General features: G+C 32.9%; 2 protein-coding genes across 2 annotated transcripts; both read left to right on the forward strand.

Annotated features, from left to right (window-relative positions):
* The first annotated feature begins 156 nt into the window (after positions 1-156).
* Positions 157-16,503, forward strand: LOC143247637 (polycystin-1-like protein 2). Its single transcript, XM_076495995.1, has 8 exons — positions 157-639; positions 2,972-3,202; positions 4,264-4,344; positions 9,010-9,209; positions 10,860-11,027; positions 12,784-13,051; positions 15,509-16,140; positions 16,356-16,503. Exons 1-6 carry the CDS (start codon positions 418-420, stop codon positions 12,836-12,838), a joined length of 957 nt encoding a protein of 318 aa, XP_076352110.1. The 5' UTR covers positions 157-417; the 3' UTR covers positions 12,839-13,051; positions 15,509-16,140; positions 16,356-16,503.
* Positions 16,504-16,512: 9 nt separating this feature from the next.
* LOC143247636 (polycystin-2-like) lies at positions 16,513-23,558 on the forward strand. The gene is made up of 4 exons (XM_076495994.1): positions 16,513-16,701; positions 17,145-17,313; positions 19,184-19,378; positions 20,983-23,558. Exons 1-4 carry the CDS (start codon positions 16,687-16,689, stop codon positions 22,056-22,058), a joined length of 1,455 nt encoding a protein of 484 aa, XP_076352109.1. The 5' UTR covers positions 16,513-16,686; the 3' UTR covers positions 22,059-23,558.
* Positions 23,559-24,022: the final 464 nt, after the last annotated feature.

The following is a 24,022-nucleotide window of genomic DNA, read 5'->3' on the forward strand; positions in this document are numbered from 1 at the left end:
AATTGACATGAGAATCTATGATGTATAGCCCTTATGTTTTCTTTGTTCTATTCGTTTCAGTGATTTTGATAAGTAAAAACATTAGAACTAGACTGTATTAAAAAATGCAGATAAAACTGATTCTTATGTATTAGATAGATAATGCTGTTGGATTGAAGGAGGTACTTAAGATATACTTTATTCATTTCCACCCCAGTGATAACTTTTTATCAATATCACATTATGCAAAAGCTGGTACATGGGATTACGTTGAAGTATAGCTAATCACTAATTTATAAAAGGTAATTTATATTATTGTAGGTTGTGATTAAGTTTCAGTCTCAACCTGTTATAACAGACTTTTCAAATGCTTCACTCATTGTACCTTTCACCAATGCTCGGAAAACTACACAGTATGTACTGACCGTACCTGAAAGTATGCTACATACCGGTATTGGAATCTACTATTTAGGGGTTTTGCCATATGTTGATATCGTTGTAGAACAGCTTGATCTGCAACACAGCTGGTTGCAGCAAGCACCAATATGGGAGGACAGTAGTTATGAGAAGCTGTCACAAGAGTATACCTTATCTCTGTTTCTCTCTCGCTGTTTATTCTGGAATGAACAACAAGATGAGTGGTCACAATTAGGCTGCCAGGTATGACTAATAGCATTATTTCTAAAAGTTATTAATATATTGTTAAATATAATTATATATGTATTTATTGGTTATGTTGTATTTCAGTTTCTTTGGTGTAATGATATTTTCTGTATCACTTTACTACAAATTAATGTCTGGATGTTTTTCCCAACACTTTATTGAAGTGTCTTTAACAAACCTTTCTTGGAACTGTAATAAAAGCATATACAGGTAATATTTTCTTTCTAGATAAATTTTTCCCATACCATAAAGTTTTATCTTGTATAGATGTTAGTTCAACATAGATGTATTCCTAGTAATTAATACTGTAATTTTACAACTTACAGCAGCATATGTTTATTATTTGTGTTAACAAAACCTCACTAGAAAGAGATATTTCAACAGAAATTAAAACTGTTTTGGAAACAACTTTTAATGTTTGGACTCTCTGTGTATCTTTTCAATAACTAATACTATATACCTTACTAATTTTAATATGTACAAGAATAATCTCTTTTACTTTAGCTGCAAAGATTTTTTTTTCTTGTAGAAATCTAATTTCTCAAGGTATCAGGATTACACATAGATTTTAAAGTATATTTTCCAGAATGCAGTTTTAAATGGGAATTTCTTCACTCAATCGGTCAGTCATACCAGTTCAACACTGTGTTCTGTTCTGACTGGTCTTTTTCACACTTTATTATCCTGTACCTCTTCCTGTAGATCACTTTGTATTCTTCTCTTTCTGGCCTTCTATTCCCATTAATTTACCATCTATTGAATCTTCATTCCAATGTGTCAGTTCACAAAGTCGCCTTGTCCAGTGATTCTTTGTACCTACTTCTTTGTCTCCCTGAAATGTTTTCCTGAAAACTACGTCAAGTATCTACTGTCTGAATATCACTCTCTGTTCATACTGTTTTGTCCATGTCCAGTTTTCTGCTCAGTGTGCACCACACGTGTGTGGCTGTATTCATGACCTCCAGAACAGAAATATCACATGATAAATGTGTAGAGATTGAAGTTGTGGCTGGTGGAAGTTACAACAAATTGAAGCAAAATTTTATATCTCAGTAGAGGTGTGTGGGCATTCTGAAGAGGTTACTTCAGATGAGAATTTTTAGTGACAGAAATTAGTAAGTGGAAAGTCTAAACAGTTCAAAAGTTTAGTAATTTTGTGAGTGCTCATTCAGTGATGCTTGACAGTTCAATGACCTTGCCAAAGGTAGAGGTTTGGGTGTACATCCAAGACATTAGGATACATATAAGCACAAAGTGGCCTCACTAGATGAGTAGCTGCTCTAAAACTCTTGCTTGAGAGTGATAACCAAACCAAAAGGTTGAAATGCACATCAGTCTTAGAATGATGGAACAATTACAGCTGTGTAATGTACTTTAAATTTTAATATTTAGTAACAATTAGTGAGTTTGTTCAATGACTGAGGCAGAATATTATCACAGTGAATACGAGCGTGGAGTTGGGTAACAGTGATTTTCTATTTAGCTCTTACAAACTTACTAGTATTAATATCAGAACTTTATGAAGATTAAATCGTGTTATATTCATTATTCTACAGCTATTGTTTCACCACACATCCTGCAAGCTTTGGATCGCTGTTTTATGGAAGATAAATCCCTGCCCAAATGGTCGTATTCCTGAAGGAATGATGGATACAGATGTATTCACTGTCATACAATTTTCTCTCTGCATTGAACAAACTCTTTGATTGTTACTAAATAATTAAAATTTGGAATAAATTGTAAAGAGTGCCCTCCTCCTATGTCTCAACCAAAGAGGTTGGAGGTCAACAGCATGCTAACACTGACGGGTACAAATACATTCTGTTATTTCCTCAGACGTAAGACCACTTGGGAAAGGATTTAACATCAAACAAAATGATCATGCAAAGCTTGAAGCATGTGTAGTTAAACAGTGTTTGTAGAATAATGAACCTAATGGAACGTTCACTGACGTAGTTTAATCGTTATAATGTTCGAATCAAATTGACTTGGCTGAACAATAGAAAGTAATACAGGTTATTTGTAAGAATATTTTATAATCATATGGTTCAATATAAGAACAAGAGGTTCTAATTAGTGTGTTGTTTTAAAGTGTATATAAAGTAATTACTTTTGTTTCTGTGTTTTCTTTAATAATATAGTGTATTAACAATGAATTTACTATTTAGTTTCAGTTAATCAGCACTTGTGACTTTTGTATATGTATCACCCGTGCATTTCTATAGTTATTTACAATACCTATATAAGTATTATTCTTTGTAACAACCAGCTTAAAATAACACTGAAGTGTTTGCATGTAGCACTGTAGTTGCTTTACTTTGTTGACTAGGTTGGACCACGGACTACCGAAACAAATATCCATTGTATGTGCTCTCATCTTTCTGTCTTTGCAGCAAGTTTTTTGGTTACTCCAAATACTATTCAACTTCGAACTCTTCCCAAGTTTTTAAAAAACATGACAAGTAACATGATTATCATCTGCTCTGTCTGTACTGTGTGGGGAATTTACATTTTATTTATCATTTGGGCTAGAAGAAAAGATAGAAATGATGTTCTGAAGGTGAGGTTTGTTCCCTGACTTATGAAAGGTCCGAAAACCGTTAAGATACTGTCAGAATTTGAAGTAAAATTTATGTTTGTTATATTCTACCTGAAACTTGATTTAAACTCCAACTGTTTAAGTTTTAAATGTATGAAAAACTATCCAGTTGAATTACATCGTGAAAATGAACTACAGTGGAACCCCTCTAAGTGGCCACCCCTCAGATTCGGTCACCTCTTGAAAGTGGCCATTGAATCACAGTCTTTTTTTTTTGTTTACATAATCCCTAATTATATGCAGTGAAACCCCTCTAATCAGGCCAAATTCTCTCAGTGCTGAAGGGTTTAGAGGGGTTCCACTGTATTTCAGTTTTTAAGGTATATGAACTCTATGTAGTATTTGCACATGTTCTAAACTAATGTATTTAATTTAGGAGTCCTGTATTTTCTATTCAATACATATCTCATCTGATGATGCCAGGTCAAGCTGATGAAAGAATGCATGTTTTCTAAACTTTTTGTTGTATTTTTGTCGTCAATAAATAATAAAGAACGTTTCAAGTTCTTTTTATCTGAAAAACCTTTCCAGAAATGGTAGTGTAGCTTTTACTTGTGTTTGAGTGAAGTTGATTAAAACATAGGATGAAGCTTATAGTTAATGCTTTACCCTAAAGATTCATAGTTAACAACAATATATGTATCAAATGGTTTATCTTTCTTCATATTTATACAGCATCTATTTGTAAATATGGAATGCATCCTATGTGTTTATATATATAATCTGTTTGATAAAATTTAAGTGAAATAACTTATGGGTCCAGTATTTTCAAAATGATGAAGTAGAATGTAATGTTATCAGAATTCATGGTCCAAGGAACGTGATGTAAGTCACAAGAGGGTAAAGAAAATCATTCAGAGATTAGCGTTTTTAGAGGGGTGGTGGTGTTGGTTATACTCAAAACTAGACTTGCCAGTTTGAATAGTTGAAAAACTTTTATAAAGAAATTCGATTTAATTATTATTAACTAAATTTATCTTGTTTTTGGAAAGAGAACTCACCTTTAAAATTTTTTTTGATAGAGGGCAGTTGTGGTATTGGAAGATAATAAACCTTCTGAAACATATGCTTACCTCATTTCTGTTTACACTGGCATGTGGTTGGTAAGTGTAAAAATTGTTATTGATGTATACATGCTTTTTATTCATACCACAGTTAGTACGTGAAAGTTAAAAATACAAAAACATGTATATTTTGACCATATTGGCTGTCTCTTTGTGTATGTTAAGAAAACCAAATGTTTTAGAGTTATTTGTTTTAGAAATGATGTAGGATTTCTCCAATAGTAAGTACCTCACATGCATAACATTTTAAATTCTTATCCAGTTGGAATCATGTACTAGATTCAACTTAAGGTGTTATTTTATTTAGACTTTTTGGTCAAGGAACATTTCAATTGTTTCACCTTTGTATAGAGGATTATCTTGTGACTGTCACACTTAATAGTGGTGTTTCTGCTTTCTGGAGACTGTTTTCTGATTGATCAACTACAAACAGACAGTGCTGCTTTGATGTTTCACACCAGATTAATTTTGTCATTAGATGAGGAGAAAGTTGATATTTCATGAATGACTTAAGATTTGTTGAAGTTTTGTCTGTGTGTTAACCTTTTATCCATTACCTTTGCTATTCATCACTAAATAACTTTATTTAACCTCTTAATTCAGCCTACTTCACTTTTCAACAGATCCCAGTAATTTTATTGTTATTTAAGTAATGCTAGGTTTTGTAAGCCTGGATAAGGATCTCAGTTGAAACAGTCTTTGCCTTCAGAGAAAGAACATGTTAGTATCTTACACAAATAAGCTGAGACTTGTTGAAGTTTCTTCTAAGTTCAAATAACTGCAACCGTCCAGTGTTCAAAGCAAGAGGACAATGCTGTATTTGTGTTCTAAATGTTATATATAATTCATTGTCCAGTCTCTTTTATTATCTTTTCACTACCTATCTAGTCACTATTAAGTAAATTATACATGAGAATACTACAGGTCTTTAAATATTAATGCTCACAACATAGTTGTATATTGTTATGATGTCACCACTACCCTAGTTAGTTAAGCTTTAACATTTGAAACTTTGAGGCTAAAGTAACAGCATATCATTGAGCAGAGTTCATGAAAAATAAATAGTTTTAAATTATCATTTTATACATAAAAAAACAACAAATTTGAGCTCTGTTAGAAAGCTGTGAAATTTTTTTAAAATTCATTATATCTGTCAAGAAACTCAAAATTTAATAACCTACAAATGCACTTACCTTGATCAATGCTTAATATCACATGTAACACAGTATGGTTTCAAGTACTTCCTGGGCTAATGTAATTTTTTGATAATTTTAAAATAGTACAATTTAAAATCATTTTCCAACTTCAGAATGGAGATTAGAAATCATAATAAAACTCACGATTACAAAATCCAGTGAAAAAAGTCTGTGAATACCTGATGTTTTGGCTTTTGCCTTTCCACGTGTAAGTTGAAAGGTGAAAGTCAGAATGATGGACATTGAATAAAATTCTCTTATTGACTTTGCAGTCATGATTTTTATAATAATAACTTAAAATGGTTAAAATTCACTCTTCTTGCTCGTTGCTGCCCTCTGTCTGCTTTTTCTTTATACATGCCATAAACCATGCACTCTCTTCTTGTTGGAGTTAAGTAAATTCCAATATGTTTCTCATCTAAATCATCATGTGCCATCTATTAACCAACAGTAGCATAATATGCTCGCATGATGTATGTAACTCCCTCTACATTGTTTCTCGTTTGGCAGATGTAGTCTTCCCTCAGTTGTGTCCATATAAGTTCCCTACAGTGGACACTTAATGAACAATGAAACCTTACACAGGATCCTCTTTCTAGTACCATTTCTTTTCCTCCTTTCCAAAGAATCGATCTGCTGTGGTGACACAACAATCCCATACATTGGTGGGTGTGACACGACCTACCCCATGTCTGGATGTCCGTCTCTTCATAAACATTTCTCCAGGGATAGGGAGATTGGGTCGATCACCACGTAGCTTTGGACCATTGGTCTCTGGAAGGACTCATCTTGCATCTCAGTGTTCTCGAACGTCTAACAGTTCATCAGGTGTTATCTCACTTCCTTTCTCTCGCCCGTTACTGTCTGGTGATGGTTAATTCTGACAACTCTACAGTTGTGACTCTTATCACCACAAAGAGGACGGGGCACACTGTGTAGAAATCATTGTTTCTGGATTGATTTATTTGCAGTTGGCATTTTTCATACATTTTTTCATCTTACTTATTTTCTTCTTTATCCTGAGTGATCTTTTTTCTCCAAGACCATGACAGCTTGGGAAGATTGTTCCTTCTTTTCTCCCATTTCTTTATCTTATTCTGTGTCACATTTTACCCTCATCTAGACCCCGACAGATTGCTGTGTTCCATTGGAGCCCTACAGTATTATGTTGCAGGTACAGCTACCCTACAGGGTACATGCAACTATCTTTTTGTTCCCTGGCAACTCTTCTTTTAGGATCTTTCTCTCTCTACTCTTACAAGTAAGGTCCATCTTCTTGTCCAATTGGCTTACTCCTTTCTACCTTCTTTCTCCCACACCTGTTGACTTGTGCTCTCTCATCCATAGCTTTGCATGATCACCATAGAGATTGGGTGTTCCACAAGATTACCGGAAAGTTGTCTAACTTGTGATAGTTCTTTCATAAATATACCCATTCCAGACTGTACCACCCTTGAACTGCATTGATGAAACAGAAGGGGATAGCTGCTCATTCCTGCAATGCCTCGAGTGAACAACTCTCTGTGGTATGCTTCTCAAAACATGGTATCATGTTCAACCATTGCATTGTCTCCAGTGATGACATTCCTTTGGACTCTCCAATACATCCTTATCCTCCGTTTTTGGGTCAAGTACGGGAGTCCTTGTTGCTTTCCATTTCCAAGCCACTGGGGCAGTTGACCATGAAGACATCCTTCTGAATGGGTTCCACAAAAACGTTGATTGTAACCATTTAGTCAAGAGTGGTGGTGTTGTTCTACTTTCTGGATGGTGTAGCCTCCTTACACTATATACGCTATTCTGGACTTGATCCATCACTGAATTGGTTGATATGGCCTTCTACTGTTCATTTACACATCCAGTTGAGTTGATTTGTCAACTTAGTGTTTGATGTGGCTTCCTGTTACACATCCCATACCACCTGGAGTTGATTTAGCACATATGCAGTTTACCCCTTTGATTGGAAGCCCTGGTGTTGACATCAGTTCTCAGTGTTGAGAATTTGGATTCAAGTGAACCAGTCAGTAGAAGTTCTCGAACAAGTTTAATCCACTCTCTCGATGCCAACTGGCCAGTCCCAGAATGCTGCAGCTGTTGATACTTGTGTAATACCCAGGGATTGGAGCAGATCTTAATCCCCAATTCTTAGGCCAGAGGTGAAGATGGTATGATGAATGGTGGTACCTCATATTGGACGTTTTGGATATAGTTGTCTTGCTGAGTATGGTCTGATGTGCCTTAGCCACTCTACATCTCATAATTTCTGTCCTTGTGTTTCACGAATTAAACACAAGGGTGAAGAGTATTCCTGACTTAGAAGTGGTGCAGCTCCCTCCTTTGGTCTTCAGATCTCTGTCTGTCATGGTCAGAGACACTTTTGGGGTGCTTCTGTTATTCTATTGCACCAGTCTCTTCTCCTTATCGATGTGAGATTCTAGCTAATTGCCTGGTGCACACATCTTCTGCCAACGTCTGAAGTGTAGGTTCAGTACAGGAGTCTAGAAGGAGTCACTTACATGATATGAGCATATCATGCTGCAGTTGGTTAATAGATGGCACATGATGATTTGCATGAGAGACATGTTGGAATGTACTAATTACAATAAGGGGAGGAATGCAAGGCTTGTGGCATGAGTAAAGAAAAAGTTTTATGTATATAGGGCAGCAGTGAATGAAAATGGCTAATCTTGTGAAAGGAGGTAAGTACCTATTGGAAATCCATTTTCAGTATAAGAAAAGTATAACTTTCTATTCTATGTTCAATATTATTTTTTAAGTGTTCTTCTTTTAATAAAGAGATCAGGCTGTATACAGTTTTATAATGAATTTGTAATTTCTTCAGAAACAAATAAACATATATTTGTATTAAAACAATTTATTGAACTCGCATCTTTTATTATATCTCTCTTTACCAACATATATTTTTATTTATGATGTTTACTGAATGAAGTTAGAACGTACATTGATTTCCAACTGACTACCCCCACCATAAAGTTTAATGGGTAAAATAAAAACTTGATGGCTTTTTCCCACTTAAGTCTGTACAAATAACACTGAAGGCAACATTGGGAAGCTAACATTAATTTTTAAATGTGTTGTGCTGTCTTTCAAGCTATAAACACGTGTTTTTATACTCTGGTATGCAGGTTCTGTGAATTACACTAATTTACATGTATGCATTCCATTTACTTGTACCCAATATAAACTCTTTTGCTTAGTATCAGTTTTAATTGTTTGTTGTTTTTATATACCCCAATTTCTAGATTTTGTGATTTTCACTAATGCTCAGATAATTCACACCTAATCTTGTACCATACATTATAAATCTTATGGTTCATGGTTTGTACCCAACATAGTTCACCTTTACTTCCAATTTTTTCATGGTGTGCTGTACTTTAAACAGTAGACACCACGACTTCACTGCTGTTTAGTTATTGGCTCTTGTCAAATTTATCTGATTCATGACAAAGACCAGCATTCTGTAACTTTGTCTTTTCTTTGTTCTTAGAATTCAGGCACAACTGCAAATGTTGGTATCCAGTTACTGGGAAAAAAAATGAATAGCCGAAAGGTTCTCTTAAGAGATTCTAACATGAAAAGGATGCAACAAGGAAGTAACGACTGGTTTTTACTTTCCACATCTCAATCCCTTGGTGGTTTGACGGGACTGAAGGTTTGGCATGACAGTGGTGGAGCAAGCCCATCATGGTTAGACAGCATATTATCCTGATTTATCTATCTGAAAAGTACTTAATAATATCTTAAATCTTATTGGTGCTGTTTGCGTAAATGATTGTTAGTTACTCTATTTGTGAGAGATCATCTTCTAACATGTATTTTCTTCTGTCTTTAAAAATATTCACTTACTAATTTCATTTCAGTACACACAAAATGGTTTTCCATATTTTACAGACCTCATTTGCCCTCTAGTGTGCTAAGGTACTATTGAAAATTAACTCGGTACTATTTAAAACACATAGCACTGAATGAATAAACAGTGATTGACTAAAGTAATATATTTACTGTTAGATTCATTACTTGAATTTAAATATGAAGACTTGTCTCTTATCAGATATCCATTGGATGACATATCTTCAAAACCACACTGTTAGGGTATTTTATGAGATATCCAGTGGAAGACATATCTTCAAAACCACACCGTTAGGGTATTTTATTAAGTTTATTTTCATGATGTACGTAAAGTGTAAAGCTAAAAGTATTTAAATACAGTGATATAATGCCAGCAACAGTAACTGGCAATCTATTACAAAAGAATGTGTACATCTGTTGTAGTGTTACTGATTTTTTTTATGTACACATAAATCATGTGAAGTTAGTTATGTGTGTACAAAAAAGTTGTTGTCTTACCAGGGGGATGTAGTAACAATAGAAAGGGTAAAATATGGAGAAATTGAGACTTCCTAAAGCTTTATTGTGTAAAGTTTTTATTTTTGTTGTATATAAAGTTAACATTTTGTGGTTATTAAGTAAGGTTTCTTGAATGTAGAGGTTAAAACAATTCCGTGCCTTGATAGGAATTTATTACAATGCTTCTCTACCTTGATGAGAAGTGATTATAACGTTTCTCTACCTTGATGAGAAGTGATTATAACGTTTCTCTACCTTGATGAGAAGTGATTACAGTGTTTCTCTACCTTGATGAGAAGTGATTATAACGTTTCTCTACCTTGATGAGAAGTGATTATAACGTTTCTCTACCTTGATGAGAAGTGATTATAATGTTTCTCTACCTTGATGAGAAGTGATTATAACGTTTCTCTACCTTGATGAGAAGTGATTATAACGTTTCTCTACCTTGATGAGAAGTTATTATAATGTTTCTCTACCTTGATGAGAAGTGATTATAACGTTTCTCTACCTTGATGAGAAGTGATTACAGTGTTTCTCTACCTTGATGAGAAGTAATTACAGTGTTTCTCTACCTTGATGAGAAGTGATTATAACGTTTCTCTACCTTGATGAGAAGTGATTACAATGCTTCTCTACCTTGATGAGAAGTGATTATAACGTTTCTCTACCTTGATGAGAAGTGATTATAACGTTTCTCTAGCCTGATAGAAAGTGATTAAAACACTGAATTGTTGATGATTTCGTTGCAAATGCTCCTAGGTGTTTACATAAGTCAGTCAACAAATATATGTTTGTTACAGATATATGGGTGACATTCTTGTACATTTGTTTCTCAGTACTTGGTGAAGTTGCTAGTATAGAATTCGTGAAAGGTTATTTAGCAGGAGTATTCAGATCACTTTGTAATAGTTCATGAATTTATTCTCTTTGTAGAATATCTTTTAAAAATTCAAGTACCATATAATTTGTATTGATTTGTTTATTCAGGTACTTAAAGAAAATCCTGGTTAGAGACATCCAGACAAATCGTGCTTGGCTCTTTATTGCAGAGCATTGGCTAGACATCACAACTGAGGGATTACACTGCCATTTAAAACCAACTTCTCAAAAAGACATTTCTAATTTTTCCCTCAAGTTTAATGACACCAGTATAAGGTCAGAAATATTCCGTGACTGAATATATATAAAATTACTACTCAGGGATACACATTGCTTGTTTTTTGTATATATGAGCTCAAACATTATATATGTGATAATCTACAGGCAATCTATGATTCACAAATATCAATCCATCATTTACCATCCCTTATTACAAACTCAGACTTGATTAGAAAAAGTGAAAAGTTAATTTATATACCTTCCTCTTTATGCCACTCAAAACATGGATGTATATACTTTTTAAAATAAAAATACTGAATTGAGTTTTTCCTCAGAAAAATTGGGAAAATTCTCTTCAGTGGTTTGGTTTAAAAATGAACACGAGACACAAATCAGACAAATATTCAGCCGTATTACTCTACAACTGTGCAGAAATCCAGTCTTACATATCTGATTCTTGTTATTTATTTAAGTAAAAATTTGTCATATATTTTAGAGAATGGAGAATGCTTCATATTTTATTAGGCTAAAGATATCTAATCACAGAATATGAAAGTAAAACATTTTTACTTTATCTCAACTCTATAAATAAAAGTAGAAATTCTTGATTATTCTCATAATGTTATGAGTATCTAAAGATAGCAAAATACATTTACATTTTTTACAACAAAATATTGTGGTTTTGAAATTAAGTTACAGAAATTCATAATTATTCTTATGATATTTCATACAGCAGTTTACTGGCCCTTATGTAGCTAAAATAATCAGTTGATAGCTTAATTAGATATATAATAGTCTGTTAATGAAAGGTATGGTGTATCTTGATTTTTACGTGTTTCAGTGACATGGTATGAACTCAATAACCCTAACTCACACGAATCTTCTAAGACAAGTAACTTACTAACTGAACTGTTAGGGTTTAAAACGTCTGGATCATTCATAGACTACAGCAAAACTTTTGTAAATGTTTAGGAGTTAGATTACTAATGTTAATGATGCCATGTTGTTAGTAAAATACCGTATTTAACAAGTTAATAATTGTTTTCTGTCATATCATAAAGTTTTGTGATGTCTTACAACACGATTACTAAAAACAACTAAATGAGTCTATATACAGGGTTGAGTACATAATATGAAAATGATTTTGAATAGACATATTGACCATTTACATCACAACTACAACCCGTACAAATCATCAGTGAAACAGTTTCAAAACTATATGTCTCAAGTAATTGTATGTAAAATAATCAAAACGGTTCTCTGTCTGGAAAAGCAACACAAGTTGCTTCCATCACATATAAAGTCAATCAATCACATACCTGAAACAGTTGGAGAATGAAGTGAATATTAATGTTATTCAAGGCAAAGACACATCAATCAAATCACCATATTAGCAACTAGGAGTTTCTGCATAATGGGACTGTTAAAACTGGTATTGGATGATGGAAAGCTACAGAGAGGAGTGATGTGCTTTAGACATGACAGCTTTATGATGGAACATGTTGCAGTGATGCCCACTGTGCTTTACAGGGCAATTGTTAAGATACATGGTTAGGAGATAAGGCGTGACCAGATATGGTAACATGGACTGTAAAATGTGATAAAGCTACAAAATTATTTTAATGTGATATACTCAACCTGCTTTATATGTGTAATATCTGTTATTCTTACATTATGTTAATATTGACTGAGTAACACTTGAAAGTCAGACAATCTAAATTGGTTCATGTATTAAAAGGAGCTCAAAATTGTAAAGCTGCTTTTAACAGTAAATCATAATAAAGTCTTGTTCTTATCTGTATTTTGTGAACAGGTCTTTTCAGGATATAAACCTTTGGTCCAGTATTTTTTTGCGCCCCTGCACATAGCAACTTCACGAGGGTTCAGAGAATTACGTGTGCTTTGTCTCTGGTGTTGACAACCATGGTGTGTAACACCATGTTTTATGGAATCAATGTTTATGACACTGAAGACCAATTAGAAATTTGGAAGTTTAGTGTTTCTTCAAGCCACGTTATCACCGGGATTGAAAGCAGTTTGATTGCATTCATGGTGAATGTGTTAATTATTACATTGTTTAGGTAGGTGCTGATTTCTCTGATATTTCAGTTTAAATCCACAACATATTTAAATGGGGAAAAAATAATAATTCATATATAATTTTCTTTTTTTAGCCTTGCAAACTAAACACGCTTTTTCATGTATTAGTTATTTGATGATTTTGAAGAGCTCATCTGTCAGTTATGTGTACGACTTTAAGGTGGCGCTGTTAAAAAATATAAATATTTTGTTTTGTTGTATTTATATCAGTAAATGTTTTACATTATACATTAACTTTCAGTACCTGAAAAGTCAGAAAAATAACATATGGATCATTGATTGTTATTAAACAATTACCTTTTCCTATAACCACTGTACTGAATTATCTAATGACGTGTTTACATATCCTATAGAATCAGCTGGAAGTCAGGGTTCCAGCTTGGAGTCCCAGTTGAGGGAAAGTTACATTTCATCTGTATACATTTTTAAAGTAGTAGTAATTGTAGTATTCGAAAAGCTGTCGAGAAAGTGTTTTTTTTTATTTGTGGATTTATAAATTATATCCTGTTTTCAACTAATTTAACTTAATCTGATTATATTTACTCCTTGAAAATGAAATTGTAACATAGTAGTGACTACAGTATTGTGAAAAATCATGTTTTTTCACCTGGGGTTAAAAATTACATTCTATCAAACGTGCCTGCCCTTTCAGCTGTGGGGGTGTTATAATATTATACGATCGATCCCACTGTTCATTGGTAAAAGAGTAGTCCAAGAGTTGACGGTGAGTGGTAACGACTAGCTGCCTTCTATCTAGTCTTATACTGCTAAATTAGGGACAGCTAGCACAGATAGCCCTTCTGTAACTTTGTGGAAAATTAAAAAAAAAAAGGAAGAGATATATCATGCCTTAGAAGAACTAAATGAAAATTGTATGAGATTTTTGCAATATTCATTTCACGTTATCACTGTTGTATTTGAAAGCTACAGGAATGTTTGCCAGAAAAAAATTGCAAAGAACTTACTACACCTGATGTCTGTGACATGCAAACTGGCATACAATGGTCATGAGCTACTTAATCTGGAAAATGACAGAGTAAATAAACTCTTTATAACGAATAAAATCTGTTTTCAGCATTAAACATTTCTTGGAAACATGTATTTAATAAAAATTCATAGATTGATAGTTGTTGGAATCAGAAGACAGTTAATTAACTGTATCAATCACTTCTGAGGGTTTGACCATCTATTTCCATACACTCTGGCTTTGCTATTTATTGGATTTCATTTTTAAGTTTCCCATGTGAAGTATTCTCTGTCCAACTGAGCAGTATTACCAAACAATCTGGTTTTGTAAATTCTCCTCACAATGTCAATGAAATCCTACATATGGCATGAAACCATAGTTTGTGGGAAAAGGAAAAGTCCAAACCATATATATACCTGACAGCCACACTGGATGGATTAACATATTAAAACTTAAACTGATCAAAATTAATTTGCTTGGAACATTGTTTTTGATTTTAGTTTTTGTAAACCATTAAAAGGGACTAATAAAACACAAATGGTAATCCATAAAAAAAAACGTAACCTAAAAAGATAGGCTTAGCATAAGTTACATAATACCAGTATTGCCTCATTTAGTGAATGGCATAACATTCTGTATAGATTTTGGTTCTTTTATCATCTATATGTTTTATATTCTACTTCCTAGAATTTCCTGTACTCAGAAGCATGGGTTCCTATAAAAAGTATATTTATGAGGTTTTCAGTTCTTTGTAACTCACCTTGTAGTAACCTAAGTCAATTTAGGTGTTTGAATAACATTGTCATTGCATTTCATTTATTATTTGATATTTTACAGTAGGCCAGTTGTTTAATGATTAAAGATTACAAAGAATATTAGATATAAACTTGATGTAGAGGTCTAATGCATTATTTGAATTCTATGCCTTCAACTAACTGAAAGTTAAACTCATTAAGACTAAAGTAATTAGAAGTACAATTGATTAAAGATTAACGTTATTCAGACAATGATAAATAATTAATAATATTTATTTACAGAATTAATTAATTTATTCTACATTAAATAATGAAAAGTTTCAAGTAATTCAGAATTAAATTCATTCAAACTAAAATATTTAAGATAATCAGTAAGTTCCACAAAAAAAAATGCACACAGCAGTGTCGTTATTTGTTTCATCAGACCTATTTATAAATAATTAAACAACTAAATCTGTTTCAATATACAGTTTTGGTAGTTTCTTAACTTGTTTTTAATTTGACTTAAAATACTATATTTTATTGGTGTTCTGAAATTTTCATAATTCTTCCTTATCTATGTGTTTACTTGCATTTAGTATATATAGTGTTTATCAGATGTAATGTTAATTAATAAGTCTTAATATTTAGAAAGTCGAATAATAATAATAGGTTTGTGTTATAATGACTACTTATTGTATAGCTAATTCCATTATTGTTGGTGATACTATTTTTAGAAATGTTAGTCCATGTCCTGACCAAAGCGTGAAACAAGACCAAATGAAATCAGAAGTGAACCCAAGTCTTAATGAGGAAAGCAGACCTGTTATGTTAGAAGAAAATGTTTCTGGTCCAAGCTCAGTGACTGAACAAATACCAGTTATTACTGACATTCAAAACATTTCTGAGAGTGTTTCCAATGAAACAACAAAACTACAGACAGGTAATTCATCCTCATATCAGTGGTGGTTTGGTCAGGACAAACATTCCATAAAATCTGCTCATCGGTCCTTCTGGGAAAATCATGGAAACGAGGAATGTAGTTTGCCTCAAGGCTGGTTTCGCTTCGTCCCCGGTTGTTAACTATTTAATTTATGGAGCAGATCAAGAAACAGCCAAGACCAGTGGCACCACAGAAATGACCGCTCGCCCTTGTTTATCTTGGTGGTTTATCTATATAATTTGGACTTTAGCTGTCTTGACCTTAGTGACCAGTTCATTCTTTATCGTACTGTATGGGTTAACATATGGTTACAAACGAAGTTTGGAGTGGCTCTTATCAGTGGTTACTGCTGTATTCCACAGTCTAATAATTATACAGCCATTAATGTCAGTTACTTATGCTATCTTGCTGGCATGGATGGTCAAAGTAAGCATAATTTTATTCTTCTTTACAGGTTTATGGTTAATTATTATTAATCTTTAAACTGCCTTTTTTGGTAAGAATGGTGCAGATTAGACAAGTTACAGATGCAAATTAACGAAAATTATAAATGTTTCGTTTTTGTAATACTTTAGAAGTTATTTAGTCCATGAGAATTTAAGCCAGTATTGTGAACTTCATTATTTTTCACTATATTACAGAAACCTCCAGTTTTAATGGACAGGAATGATAACACTGCTCTTGAACGAGGTGAAGCGTATGTGTCTTCATCGGTGCAACAGATGTTATTGCGTAAAAAAGAAAATAAATCGGAAGACATTTCAGCGAACCTTTATCAAAGGAAGCCCATGAAAACTAAAGACACTTTGGATAAAACAGAAACTTATTTTAAAATTAATCAAAGAAGTATCAGTGTATGTTCTATTTGCTGTTGCTACTTTTATAGCTGTGCACGGACATCGCTCACCTTTGGCATACTATGGCACCAAGACGGCTAAAGACGTATTCGTCAGAGGGCACTACACGCATTCAATGCCCTTGAAGAATGTGAGTATTACTGAAGAAAAGTTTGTTTTTTATCTATGATGTAGTTTGTTTGAAGTACAAACATATAGATCATAGCTCTGCCATATTTTGACCAGTTTAAGATCTTATTACAATTTTGTACTTAAGAGGTCACATCCTTTCATTTGATGTATTTGATCATAACCAAGGTGTCATAGATTAATCTACCTTAACCCTGCCTAAATGAATTGTAGTTTGAAAGTAAGCTGATTGAGATCCTGATGGTAAATAAATTGTAATCAGGATACCCCATGTGCACCCCATGCCCAAACATATAACTAATAAAAATGTAAAGGTATCATAGATTAATCTACTTTAATACTGTTAAAAGAATTTCAAGTGCCAAAGCTATTGAGGATTCCCTCAAGCTTATTCAATATACAGTTATTTATTTATCATATTTTAATTTTTTTCCTCCTTTTTAGGTAAGAAATTTCAAGGATGTCATTACTTTCATCAATCATACTTTAATTCCTAGTTTACACATGGACCACAGGTATAATAAAGATAATATTAATTCTTTGGGCTTCACTGTAGACTGTGTTTCCAAGCTGGTTGGAGTACCACGGCTGAGACAACTTAGAGTAAAACCAGGTGAGATGGTAAAATTGTATCACTTTGTGTTCCAGATGTATAATTTTCCATACAACCAACTTCTACAGAAATATCTTTTAAATAACAACACACATCTGAGGATTTTCAGACAGTAATGGTGGTAACATTGTTTTCAAACTCTGCCATCATAACTGGTGTGTTTCTGTAAATCCCTTATTATTTTTTTTACCCACTCCATCAGTTATTAAGAGGGAAACTTGAAGGTGAATTAGGTTCTGAAACTAAATTACATGCATTCAACCTTCAATTTTGAGTATATCTATGTGAATATCTTTAAACCTATTAGTACACGTTTTAACCACTTGACTGTATGTAATTTATTAATATCAAATAATTTATAAGTAAAGTTTTCCACCTTCTGACCTGTTTCCAAAGCTGTTTGTTTGATATAAATAAAAACAGAATTCCATAACATACTGTTTCACAAAGTTTAACCAAGAGTTCAAAGATGTATAAATTGATAAATTAGTAATCCCTATGTCTTTCTCTGTTTGATTCTCAAAATTGTTTTTTTTCACATTGATGCTTTAACTACAGTTGGTAATATAATTGTAATAATATCAAATAATCCTTAAATACAGTTTATATATTCACAAGTAAAGATATGTATTTCTTTAGTGTTTTGATGAATCTTTAAAACTTGGCATATTGATGCAAGGAAATCACACAGAAATAAACTAACCACCATATTTTTCATATAACTTAATTATACAATTGAAAATTTTTGTAAGATACATGATAGTTGTGAACCATTATAAACTCATGCAGATCAGAAAATTTGTCCTAGCTAAGTGTAAACAGACTCTTATATCTCGTGTTATTTATAAGATCACTTCAAGTAGCATATAAATTTCTCAACAAGTAGGGTTTCTGTCATCACTGATTAGAGTCTTATATCTCTTGTTATTTTGATATGCATTATGGACAGAGTAGCCTGTCTGCATACTTACATTGTTATAAATCATGTTTTGATATGCATTATGGACAGAGTACAGATCGCCCTTTGTGTAGCTTTGTGCTTAGTTACAAAAACAAACAAGTAAACAGTAAAGTAGTTATAGTGCTAAGGCTAGAAAGAAACTAATTCTTGTATACAAGTTTTGGTGCACAACAGTTGCTGTAAGTTTGTTGTGTTTGTTTTAGAATTTCGTGCAAAGCTGTGTAAGAATAAAGGAAAGGCAACTAGTCACCACCACCTACCATCAACTCTTGGACTATTCTTTTACCAAGGAATAGTGGGATTGGCCATCACATTATAATGCTTCCATGGTTGAATGGGCTAGTTGTGGAAGACTAGAGGGGAAGTAGCATAGAAATCACTGCCAACTCCTGGGCTGTTCTTTTACCAACGAATAGTGGGATTGACAGTTACATTATAATGTCCCCAGTGCTAAAAGGGCAAGCATGTTTGATGTAATGAGGATTTGAATCCATGACTTTTGGATTGCGAGTTAAGTGCCCTAACCACCTGACCATGCCAGGCTGTTGTTAAAAGTTTCCTTGTAAATATAATCACCAAACTATCATGCAATTTTCACCAGGACATATGTTATCTAATTTAGTCCATCCATCCATACATACAAACAAACAAAGATATATATATATAATCATGAAGGCATTCTATTCACAGAAATATCATGGTCAAATTCCATTTAGGAATTCACAAGCATTAAAGCTGGTCAAGTCTACATCCGTTCCTTCCGTGAGATCTGTGCATTATTTGAAATATTGTTCTTTCAAATAATTTGCATACAGTTTCCAATTTATTTCTTGTATTTTGTTCTGCATCTGAATTATTCGCTACTCAGCTTTGCATCAGCTAAAAAATTTGAAAATTTATTTTCCTCAGTCTTACGCAGTGGTAACAGTGATGTGGAAGATGTACTAGGAAAATATAGCTTATCATACAGCTGGAACAACGAAGACACGACTGACTATTTGATTGGATGGAAAACTGCTCGTAATACAAATGAAATAGAAAGAACAGCAGTTAACCCTTGGATCTGGCAATCGAGCAAAGAATTATCCACTTTACCTACAACAGGTAAAGTATTACGGATTTTACTGGGGCTTGTCCCAAAATATTGTAAATAAAAACTGAAACAAATAAAAGTAATTAATTTATTTTATTATTATTTTATTTAGTGTAACAGAATAGTGAACTATGTTGTGGTAATATTAACAGAGAAATTCAAATAATTTTAACTCAGAAATGATAATTAACTGATATACTGAGACAACAGCAACAGTAATAAATATTTTATATTGTATCGCACAACTTGTATTGTACAGATATAAACAAATACGATGTATGGAAAAACTCTTAGTGGTTTTGTTTAAATCACCACGTGGTTTAAAAATATATGATTCAATATTCTGCTTCAGGGTACTACTAATATAATTAAATTAGAACACATGTTTCTTTCCACATTCAAGCCATAATGGTCAAATTAAGAGCATTGTGTAAAAGTGTATGTATGATTTTTTTCCATATGATAACTTTTAGCTGTATTGGTTTTCCAGTATATTTGTGGCGTTTGGTGTGTTTAACCTTTAAACAGCAGGAACGTCGTCGGTAGCGACATCAGTTGATGGTGGCTGCTGTTTAAGGGTTAAACAGTAATATCAATAGTTTATGTTTTTGGCAACCTTATAGCTATGATGAATTTGTTATAAATCTTGTACCGTTAAATAGTTTGTAAATAACCAATAACTTACATATACTGTAAATTTTGTGTCTCTCTGTTCTACTTATAATAAAACTATTATTCTGGTTTTTTGGGACTGATCTCGATAATTACTTGGGTATTTTGTAAAAGGCATTATTACATCAACAAAACTTAGAAGGAACTAACATGTAGTATGTTCAGAATGTAGTAGGCTTAATAACAAACACAAAATACTATCTGATGGAATTACCATGAGAAACAAAATTGCCTTTTAAAACCAGAAACATCACTAATTAGACAAATAGGTACCAATGGTTGTTCTCTTTCAGAAACTTTCTAGAACACTAGCAGATTGAAAAAAATGAAATTGAATAACTTATGCATAAAAGCGACATAAATTGAACAACAATTATGTAGAAAACTTTTACCAACAAATGTATGGTAGAATCATTACCAATTCAGTGAAAGTTCTTTAAAGGTTTATTTTGGTAGTGCATTCACCTGGGAGTATTTCTTTGTATGGACTTTTTCTGTCTAGAGTTTTCCTTCCTCATGATTTAATAACATATACAAAGTGGAATGATTTTTTAAATTTATCTTGATAAGGTACAATACTTAAGCAGATAGTGTGTGAAATTTCATTTAAAAAGCAAAACAAGGCCTGTTGTCTTCACAATTGTATCTCACTGAATAAAGAACAAGGTGTAATGTTACTGTTACATATAAAATTACCTTTTGTTTAGAAAACACTTGGTTATATCCTATCACAAAGACTAATTAATCTAAACAAGTCATTTAGCTCTCTTTGTTTAATGTTGATAGTCATTTTAATAATTCGTATATATTTAGAGAATAATAATAAATGAAAGGTTGTCGTATGATAAAATGTTTCCTGTAAAAACTGTTGTGTGATACAAAATGTATACCATGATTTGTAACAGTTGTCCACGTATGTATGCTGTAGTTTCTGTATTTGTAGGTTTGCTGGCCTACTACTCAGGAAATGGTTATGTTACTCAACTAGGAAGAGCTCGACCATGGTCCTGGAGAATTTTCACCGAGCTAGTAGAAGCAGGCTGGCTAGATGAGCAAACCAGAGCCGTTCAAGTAGAGTTTACGACATACAATGTGAACAGTAACTTATTCTGTCATGTGACATTGTTGTTTGAGTTTGCACCCACAGGTGGCGTCTTCACTAGAAGCCATCTCAACACTTTACGTCTGTTTCTTTACATGACAAATTTTGAGATCTTTGTAGCCATGTGTGAGGTGATGAGTGTAATTTATTTAATTGGGTTTGCAATCAAAGAAGGAACTGACTTGTATAAACTGAGACTCCAATATTTCAAAAAATTTTGGAACTTACAAGAACTTTTGGTGGTATTACTTGGTTTTGGTTGTGTTTTCCTTTACTTTCAACGAACCTTAGAAGTTAAAAACACTTTAGGGGCTAATGATGCTAAGACTGGAAATAAATTTGTAAGTTTTACGTACGTAACTTTCTGGGATTCCACCTTATTTTACGTACAAGCCATCCTCATCTGCTTAGTGACTATTAGGTTCTGGAAATTGTTGTCTTTCAGTCCCTACATGCAAGTCCCCACTCGAACGATGGGCAAGGCGGGGACTCCTCTACTGTACTTCGTCTTCTTACTCTCTGTTGTGATGACTGGTATGGTTTTCTTCTGTTATTTTACATTTGGTGCAAACGTGGACATGATGAGGAATTTTGTGGAAACTTTCTTTTCCTTAATCAATTTCAGCTTGGGCAGAATTGAGTTCGAAGCTATGAACGAAGCTGATCACCTTTTCGGTCCAGTTTTTGTCAGTTTCTTTATAATATTTATAATGCTAATTCTTCTCACTTTATTCTTCACCATACTGAACAGAGCTCTGGAAGAAACCTTACACGAAGCTCTCGGTGCAGACATTCCAGAGACCAAAGACATGTTAGATTACTTGAATCACCAGATCAACTTAATTTTTAGGAAAACAAGTATCTCATGGGTTGAAAAGGTCTACATGAATGAAATAAATCAAAATAAAACTTTATGAAATGCTTACCTTGTTCTGTTCAGTTCATAATCCTATGGTCAAACCCCCTTTAATCTAACTTGTATCTTGTTTGTTATTGTAACTGGTACTCTTCTTCTTCTCTCTTTTTTTTTTTATATATATATATATATAGATTTCATTTGCCATAAGATAAACCTCTAGGGATGGCTTAAATAAATGAATTTTGTAAATTATTTTGCAACACGAATCCCCTGCCTGAGTTCAGTCTATTGTGGTAATTCTGATTTCTAGCTTCAAATATGTTTGACCAGAAATGATGCTTAAAATGCCCCGAGTTTCTAATTCTCTTTTATTCTATCATTAGACTTCTAACAAAAAATGGCTATACAACAAAATTGTTGCTGCAACAACAGGAAAATGAAACATCCCAAACATTCAGAATGGTTAGTTTGTTTGTTGTAATTGAAATCTCAATGAACTGTTTGTTTGTTTATAACATTATGGTTCACTGAGTTATGTTTGATGCAAGTAACATCAGTTACTGAATATTAATTTCATGTATTATTAATTGCTTTTATTGCACAATTATTTATATCAGACCTACATAACTATTGCAACTTAATAAATAATTTATTTAGACTATGAAACAGATGTGGCAGGAAGTGTTTAACCAATAGGAATTGTGATTTACTTGTACCAGATGTTGTTTTCGTAATGGTTAATGCACTCTTTTTGTTTTTAATAGGAAAGCTATACTTCTGTTTAAGTTTCTTTTTTTTTCCTCAATATTATAAATATTGTTTATGTTATCAAAAAAAGCGTGGGTTTGTTAAAGTAATAAGGTTACAAACGTGTTATATTGTAAACGTATGTGGGTTTATTACAATAATAAGGTAACAAACATGTTATATTGTAAACGTATGTGGGTTTATTACAATAATATGCTAACAAACATGTTATATTGTAAACGTATGTGGGTTTATTACAATAATATGCTAACAAACGTTATATTGTAAACGTATGAGGGTGTGTTACAATAATAAGGAAACAAACATGTTATATTTTAAACGTATGAGGGTTTGTTACAATAATAAGGTAACAAACATGTTATATTGTAAACGTATGATGGTTTGTTACAATAATAAGGTAACAAACATGTTATATTGTAAACGTATGAGGGTTTATTACAATAATAAGGTAACAAACATGTTATATTTTAAACGTATGATGGTTTGTTACAATAATAAGGTAACAAACATGTTATATTGTAAACGTATGAGGGTTTGTTACAATAATAAGGTAACAAACATGTTATATTGTAAACGTATGTGGGTTTGTTGCAATAATAAGGTAACAAACATGTTATATTTTAAACGTATGAGGGTTTGTTACAATAATATGCTAACAAACATGTTATATTGTAAACGTATTTTCTTAAACAGATATCTTCATTGAAATATTTATAACATTTAAAAATTTATATTTATCCTTTTGTGATATATTTGAAAGTTGTTCAAACGATATATATATATTAAAATTAATAAATGATACTTCGAAACGTGTTCTGCTGTTGTTTATTTAAGACTTCTCCAACACTGAGAGTTTAAAAATAAAGCCCGGCATGGCCACGTGGATAAGGCGCTCGACTCTTAATATGAGGGTCGTGGGTTCGAATCTCCGTCACACCAAACATGCTCGCCCTTTCAGCCGTGGGGGCGTTATATACTTACAGTCAATCTCACTATTCGTTGGTAAAAGAGTAACCCAAGAGCTAGCGGTGGGTGGTGACAACTAGCAGCCTTATCTCTAGTCTTACACTGTTAAATTAGGAATAGCTAGCGCAGATAGTCCTTCAAAACAAACAAACATTAAAAATAAAACCTGAATTATGAACGATCGCGAATAAATTGGCATCACTAACAGTCAAGTCTCAACCCCGCTGATTTATACAAGGACCCTGGGACTTAAGACCCTTCCAGAAAATTAAAAGACGGGTCAGCTTA

This window comes from Tachypleus tridentatus, chromosome 3, assembly GCF_004210375.1.
Source record: "Tachypleus tridentatus isolate NWPU-2018 chromosome 3, ASM421037v1, whole genome shotgun sequence".
In the NCBI taxonomy this organism is placed as follows: Eukaryota; Metazoa; Arthropoda; class Merostomata; order Xiphosura; family Limulidae; genus Tachypleus; species Tachypleus tridentatus.

Bases quoted from the DNA above. Each gene is read 5' to 3' on its own strand.
- LOC143247637 (XM_076495995.1), top strand. From the start codon at position 418: ATGCTACATACCGGTATTGGAATCTACTATTTAGGGGTTTTGCCATAT. The intron at 3,203-4,263 runs GTGAGGTTTGTT...TTTTTTTGATAG, and splicing joins ATAGAAATGATGTTCTGAAG to AGGGCAGTTGTGGTATTGGA. The intron at 9,210-10,859 runs GTTAGACAGCAT...TTGTTTATTCAG, and splicing joins GGTGGAGCAAGCCCATCATG to GTACTTAAAGAAAATCCTGG.
- LOC143247636 (XM_076495994.1), top strand. The intron at 17,314-19,183 runs GTGAGATGGTAA...TATTTTCCTCAG, and splicing joins ACAACTTAGAGTAAAACCAG to TCTTACGCAGTGGTAACAGT. The intron at 19,379-20,982 runs GTAAAGTATTAC...CTGTATTTGTAG, and splicing joins ATCCACTTTACCTACAACAG to GTTTGCTGGCCTACTACTCA.